We start from the raw sequence: 8,471 nt of genomic DNA on the forward strand, positions 1-8,471 counted from the left end.
TATATATATATATATATATATATATATATATATATATATATATATATATATATATATATATATATATATATATATATATATATATATATATAATTTAGATATATGTGTGTATATATATATATACATATATATATATATATATATATATATATATATATATATATATATATATATATATATATTATATATATATATATATATATTAAAGTATTAAAATTTTATAAAAAAAGAAAAATACTTGTTTCGTCACAAAACTTTGAAATGAAAGTAAATGTAGCTTTTTCTTATTATCTTTTTTGCTTCCCTTATTAGAGAAATTTATGTGTTCGTCACCATCAGTGAAACAAATTTAGTTTTTTTCTTTTGTATCCTAAACCGACATGAACAATTTTAAGTTACATGTAGCGTTATTAGCTATAACAAACATGTAAAGCCCGATTTTTAAATGGACCATTTCTATCATTTTCAGGTAAAGACAAAAACAAGTTCTGATAAAGCAAGGAGATATTGCAAGCTATCCTAACAATATAGACTTAGACATTTTCACTGCCTTTTAGAGAAAATATTGACCTTTCATACACAAGCATGATACTCATTGATAATGAAACTGTGTTCAAAACGAAACTCTACCTTAATTACTATGTCAGTTATAAGGACTCTCATCAGCGACTTCGGATTTTAATCCAAATTTCACGAGATGAAAGCATTTGAAATGACCTCCTTGTAGAAAAATCCCGAGTTTATTATAAAAGGGGACAACTTGATTCTCTAACTGGGGTTGACTAACTTAGTTCATGTACAAAGTAAATTTTTCTGACCATCGAGCAATATATTAGGGGAAATAATATCATAATAATGTTATAACCATATCTATTATTCAGAGCACTCATTATGCAAACGCAAGAAGGCTTTCGTCCTTAAATGGAAATGTGACTGGAAGAAATTTAATTCAATTTTCTAGTTTTTTTTTCTCTATATTCCCTCATGAATAAAACAAGAGCAGAACAAATTTGAATTTTGTGCGTTTGCTGGAATTATGAATTACGGTATCAATTTGTACATTCCACACCAAAATAGATGATATATACGCATATATTATATATTAGATATATATATATATATCTTATATATATTCTATATATATTATATTATATAATATATAATATATATATAAATATATATCAAAAAGGGAAAATAGAGAGCACATACGAGCAAGCTTAAGCTTATGTGGGTAAATAGGAATTAGGCAGATGGAGCAATTAATGTTAATATGGATGCAGTACATTGAATAGAAGCTGTCGATTCATGACACTGTTTTGGATTAGACATATTGGATGATGGTAGGATAGGAACTATGAGTCTCACAATGGATGAAATAAGGGAAGTAGCAGGGTATCTAAAATTTTGGGAAGAGACCTCAAGTATCTACTGAAACCACGTACTTTATAGTTGTGAACTGTAGATATTGAATGCAATTGCGTGAAATTTGATGTTGTAGAAGGTTGATAAATGTGGTAGTACCCAGAAGTAATAGATACGTTGCTATAGATGAGAGTAAGGACTACAGAACTTTACCAAGGTTTAGTCTTGGGAAAAGTATGGATGACGATAGTTTGGTGAAATGAGTGAGACTGAACTGAAATGAATATAGGATATAGGCTAAATGTCAAACGCTGAGACCTATGAGGTAATTCAGAGCTGAAAGGAAGATGGAAGAAAATGAATATGAAAGGAGGTGCAGTAAAAGGAACGAAAGGGGTTGGAGCTACGGTCCGAGGGCCGAAGACACACTGCAAAGAACCTTAAGTAATGCCTGCAGTGCACCTCAGGAGGTACACTGACGGCACTAGCCCCCTACGGACGAATAGAGGGAAATAATTCAGAAGAAGCAGGAGGGAAGAGCAGAGATAGCCCCAGAAAAGTTTGGATAAATAGCAAAAATATCCATGAATCGTGTGTGTGTACAAGATAGGGGTGAATGACAGAGCGTGGGTTAGGTGATTAAAAGCGCTGCTAATAAGCCCTCAGTCTGGGTAAGAGATGGCCAATATTGTCCAAGTTTCATGCATATGTTATTATGATTCTGCAGTTAAAGGACGAACATGACTATTGTGCAGTCTGAGCCACCCCTTTTGGTAAAAAAACGGTATATATATATATATATATATATATATATATATATATATATATATATATATATATATATATATATATATATATATATATATATATATATATATGAAGATTTATGAGTGCAGGACGACTTATCACCGCCATCACCGTCGAATTGTACGCAATTCCTCGCAAATATTCAGGGGGAGATTGTAGCGAATAAGAACAAACACCACGATAGATTCTGTCATCTGCCTTCTTAATTTTATTTGCCCTGGAGTTGAGCTGTCCTAGCACTTAGTTGGCCGGTGGTGAGTTGTCCTGGCCAGAGTCAACTTTGACTCTGTCCTGGCACTGAGTCGGCGGTGGTCAATCGGCAGCGTGAAATGTCCCTTCCCGATATAGGGTGACGCACACACACACACACACACACACATATATAATATATATATATACATATTTATATATATATATATATATATATATATATATATATATATAAATATATATATGACTGGTAAAAAATGTTCTGTAACAACAGAATTCCATCTAATAAAAGGAGCCCATAAAAACACCAAAATGTAGAGAGAAAAGTACTATATTTCAGAGACTGCTTTCTCTCTCTTCAGGTATATGAATGAGAAAAGTTTACAGAAAAAAGGGTGGTATTTATACCAAGAGATTCGTCCACAAGTAAGCCAATTTAGGTCACCCCCGCTGATAACCTTTCCTTTAATCTTCTTAAGCGTTGGTTGAATGAACACTGCGTCGACGATATCTGATATCCAATTCCCTTTTGAGATGTTCATTACCTGCTTCTCTTTTATTAAGGCCGATTCCATCATTTGACTCTTGTACCGGCAGTTGCTGCTATAAATTACACGTGACATATTGCCAGTTTATTCTATGGTTATGTTCATTTATATGGTTGAAAATAGCCGAGTTCTGTTGTCCATACCTAACTGACCGTTTGTGTTGTATTAATCTCTGGGGAAAGTGATTTGCCTGTAAAATCCGATGTAAGATTGGTCACAGTCCTGGCATGGAACCTCATATACCCCAGAGTCTTTGGGAGATGTCTTTTGTTGGACGTTAATCAGGGATTTGGCTAAGGTATTTGGGTATGGTAAAATGCAAAAGGGTTGGATTTCCCAAGGTGTGAGTTACTCTCTTAATCGTCTCCAGGTGGGGAATTTTTATTTTATTGTTGGGTGTGTCTCTGGTCTTGTCTTTAGGGGGTCGGTAGAAAATTACGTTTGCTTTTTGAATTGCTTTCTCAATTATATGGTCAGGATACTTTAAAGATGAAAGTTGCTTGCGAATTAGTTCAATTCTTTTTCCAGGAAATCTGGGGAACAAATTCGTAAGGCTCTTAAGAATATGTTGCTAGCTACACCTATCTTGATAGTATTGTCATTATAGCTAAAGTAGTGAATATATGAAAGTGAGAACGTTGGTTTTCTGTATATGGTAATTTGTATTCTGTCGTGTCTCTGATTATTAAAACATCAAGAAAAGGCTGAAATTTTGTGTCTATTTCCCATTCAACTTTAAATTTGATGCTGGGCACTATGCGTTTAATTTTGAGAGGAATTCATTAAAATTACCCCACTTATTATCCCAAAATGTTAGTATGTCATCCACGTATCTCATCCACAGCATGTTTTTGGGTTTTTATTGCATTTATTACTGTAGTTTCAAAGTATTCCATGTACAGATTGGCTAAAATAGGACTTAAAGGACTACCCATACTACACCCGAATTTTTGCTGTAGAATGATTCCCCGAATGAAAAAATACGTTATTAGATGCACATAATTCAACTAACTTTATTATTTTGTCAAGTGCCAAAGGGAAATGATCTGAATAGGGGATAATTTTTTTCCCTTTATTAAAAACTGAAGAACGTCCTGTACTGGTACTTTTGTGAATAGGGAGTCTACGTCAAGGCTTAAAAGTTTTATGTTGTGAAGTGGTATATGTGCTTTCTCTGAATTTATGACAAAAGTCTTCCGAATGTTTGATGTGACTGGGAGAAAAAGTGCCTAAAAAGGAGAAGGAGGCCAGCTAACCATTTAGAAATTTTGTAATTGAAAGCTCCGGCGCATGAAAAGATGGGTCTGAATGGAAGATTGTCTTTGTGAGTTTTGGGAAGACCATAAAAGTAGGGTAATTTAGGATTAATTACTTTAAATTTCTCTAATAGTTCAATACTCTTTTTGTCTTGGCCAATTAATCTTACTTTCCGGAAAAAATTCTGTGAACGTTCTGGAGGGGATTTTTCGTCAGTTTTTCGTAAGGTTATTTGTGTCGCTAAGGAGCTGGTTGATTTTGTCGAGGTAGAAGTCTTTGTCCATTTATTTACAATTTTTGCCGTCTTTGTCGGATCTACTTATTATAACATCTAACTTTTTTTTTAGCGAGTGGGATGGCTATCATGAATCTGTTCCCCGCAGATTCATGATAGCCATCCACTCGCTAAAAAAGTTAGATGTTATAATAAGTAGATCCGACAAAGACGGCAAAATTGTAATAATGGACAAAGACTTCTACCTCGACAAAATCAACCAGCTCCTTAGCGACACAATACTTACGAAAAACTGACGAAAAATCCCCTCCAGAACGTTTCCCAACAGAATTTTTCGGAAAGTAAGATTAATTGGCCAAGACAAAAAGAGTATTGAACTATTAGAGAAATTTAAAGTAATTAATCCAAAGTAAATTACCCTACTTTTATGGTCTTCCCTAAAACTCACAAAGACAATCTTCCATTCAGACCCATCTTTTCATGCGCCGGAGCTTTCAATTACAAAATTTCTAAATGGTTAGCTGGCCTCCTTTCTCCAGTTTTTAGGCACTTTTTCTCCCAGTCACATCAAACATTCGGAAGACTTTTGTCATAAATTCAGAGAAGCACATATACCACTTCACAACATAAAACTTTTAAGCCTTGACGTAGACTCCCTATTCAGAAAAGTACCAGTACAGGACGTTCTTCAGTTTTTCAAAGGGAAAAATTATCCCTCTATTCGATCATTTCCATTTGGCACTTGACAAAATAATAAAGTTAGTTTGAATTATGGTTCACTTAATAAAAACGTATTTTCATTCGGGGAATCATTCTACAAGCAAAAATTCGGGTGTAGTATGGGTAGTCCTTTAAGTCCTATTTAGCCAATCTGTACATGGAATACTTTGAAACTTACAGTAATAAATGCAATAAACCCAAAAACATGCTGTGGATGAGATACGTGGATGACATACTAACATTTTGGATAATAAGTGGGGTAATTTTTAATGAATTCCTCTCAAAATTAAACGCATTAGTGCCCAGCATCAAATTTAAAGTTGAATGGGAAATAGACAACAAAATACCTTTTCTTGATGTTTTAATAATCAGAGACACGACAGAATACAAATTACCATATACAGAAAACCAACGTTCTCACTTTCATATATTCACTACTTTAGCTATCATGACAATACTATCAAGATAGGTGTAGCTAGCAACCTATTCTTAAGAGCCTTACGAATTTGTTCCCCAGATTTCCTGAAAAAGAATTTGAACTAATTCGCAAGCAACTTTCATCTTTAAAGTATCCTGACCATATAATTGAGAAAGCAATTCAAAAAGCAAACGTAATTTTCTACCGACCCCCTAAAGACAAGACCAGAGACACACCCAACAATAAAATAAAAATTCCCCACCTGGAGATGATTAAGAGAGTAACTCACACCCTTGGGAAATCCAACCCTTTTGCATTACCTACCCAAATACCTTAGCTAAATCCCTGATTAACGTCCAACAAAAGACATCTCCCAAAGACTCTGGGGTATATGAGATCCCATGCCAGGACTGTGACCAATCTTACATCGATTTACAGGCAAATCACTTCCCCAGAGATTAAGACAACACAACGGTCAGTTAGGTATGGACAACAGAACTCGGCTATTTTCAACCATATAAATGAACATAACCATAGAATAAACTGGAATATGTCACGTGTAATTTATAGCAGCAACTGCCGGTACAAGAGTCAAATGATGGAATCGGCCTTAATAAAGAGAAGCAGGTAATGAACATCTCAAAAGGGAAATTGGATATCAGATATCGTCGACGCAGTGTTCATTCAACCAACGCTTAAGAAGATTAAAGGAAGATTATCACGCGGGGGTGACCTAAATTGGCTTACTTGTGGACGAAGCTCTTGGTATAAATACCACCTTTTCTGTCAAAAACTTTTGCTCATTCATATACCTGAAGAGAGAGAAAGCAGTCTGAAATATAGTACTTTTCTCTCCTACATTTTGGTGTTTTTATGGGCTCCTTTTATTATATATATATTATATATATATATATATATATATATGATATATCTAGTATATATATATATATATATATATATATATATATATATATATATATATAATAAATATATATATATATATAATATATATATATATATATATATATATATATATAATAATATATATATATATATATATATATATATATCGCTATATATATATTATTATATATTATATGTATATATATTTAATATATGTAATATATATATATATATATAGATATATATATATATATATATATATATATCTATATATATATATATATAATATAGTTATATATACTATATATATATTTATATATATATATGTATATTAGGTATATATGGGATATATACTATATAGATATATATATACATATATATATATATATCATATATATATATATATATATATCATATCATTATATATATATAGATACTACTGTGAGTGTGTGTGTGTGTCTTTGGGTGAGTGGCTGTGCGTATCTGTTTACTTGCACGTGTATGTTCATACAAACATACTATTGTTTTAAATATCACAATATCTCACATCCAATCATTTCGGTTTAGCATTATCAGCAGTATATATCATTACTACTTGAGAGTGAAGCAATGAACCTTATAATATCCTGTTGAAAAATAAGGCCAATTGATTTCCAAAATAATTATGTTTTATGGCTGGATATATCCAGCTGTTGTATTTAGTCGTCAAACACTGACCTTTTGATTAACTGTTTAGTGTGAAAAAATAATTTTCCGTTTTATTGATCAATCTTATGAATATTACATAATTCTTTAAAAAAAATTTAAATAAAAGAACATAATGATAAACACATTGGTGGCAACCTTACTGTGCTTATAATATTACATAATGAAAGTGGGATATCAGAATGTTAATTTTGAATTATATTGCTTTACTTGATTTCTTGTATTTAGTTTATAGTTAAAATACCGAAAGAAAATTTTGGCCTTGTTTGCTTTATTTTTAGCCGAAGAAAAATTTCTGGACCATTTATTTGGTTTTTTTTTTTTTGTTATATACTTATCTTTATAAATTTATTATTTCCTATGAGAACATCAAATTCTTCTTTTCAGTAATAAATAAGAATCTTTATTATTATTATTCCGACTTGTGTGTTACAACTTTTAATATTTTGTATATGACTCTAAGGGGAACCTATGTTAGTTGACGAGATGTTCCGATTAGGATTTTTATAATTGTGACAGGAAACTCTGAAGAGGAAGTCGTGACCTTAATATCTGGAAATGTTTTTCATGTTTCTGACATTGAGTCTTGTGTCTCATTCCTTCCTACCTTACTGACGACGCTCCTCTGGGGACGGTGAGAACTTCCCAAGTTCACGCCCCTACCTCCTTCGCAGGTCCCGTGTGACAGCCGAGGGCGTGAAGGCTGTGCTGGGAGGGCTCCATGTGAATGCAGCGGCAACGCCTCCTGCGGCCATGCCTCCGTCCTACCCTGGGGTCGTGGGGCACCACCTCTCAGGGCGCCCCAACCGCAGAGGCCCAAGCCAAGACCCGCCGGAGGTGAGTGAGGCGGAGTGTGATCGCGACATCCTTCCGCCCCCTCGACGGTATAGTGACGCCAAGTTCAAAGGACGAAATTCGGGTGATTATTCAATTGATGTTTAAGAGAAAATGTTACACAACCAAGTATATATATATATATATAATATATATATATATATATACATAGATATATATTATATATATATATATATATATATATATATATATACTATATATATATATATATATATATATGTATGCAGAAAATGAACATTCTCTGACAGCAGTGGAACTTTTAGCGGAGGATTCTGAGCCTGTGGTGGAAGGAAATGCCCTTTAAACAGCGGATGAACATCCTAACGCCAACTGCAGTCATACTTTTTCATTCCTGTAGGTTATCGGGGATTATTGTAATATCATTCTCGCTGTTCTGCGTGTTATGAAAATCATATGGTCGGGAAATTACGTTTCCAGTTATGTATTCTAC

General features: G+C 33.1%; 1 protein-coding gene across 1 annotated transcript in view; it reads left to right on the forward strand.

Annotated features, from left to right (window-relative positions):
• Positions 1-8,116, forward strand: part of LOC135201874 (cell adhesion molecule Dscam2-like) — a 242,404-nt gene extending 234,288 nt beyond the window's left edge. Inside the window, 1 exon segment of the mRNA XM_064231174.1 lies at positions 7,840-8,116. Coding sequence (XP_064087244.1) covers positions 7,840-8,107 — 268 coding nt within the window. The 3' untranslated portion in view covers positions 8,108-8,116.
• The last annotated feature ends 355 nt before the right edge of the window (positions 8,117-8,471 follow it).

The sequence above is a fragment of the Macrobrachium nipponense genome, chromosome 28, assembly GCF_015104395.2.
Source record: "Macrobrachium nipponense isolate FS-2020 chromosome 28, ASM1510439v2, whole genome shotgun sequence".
NCBI lineage: Eukaryota > Metazoa > Arthropoda > Malacostraca > Decapoda > Palaemonidae > Macrobrachium > Macrobrachium nipponense.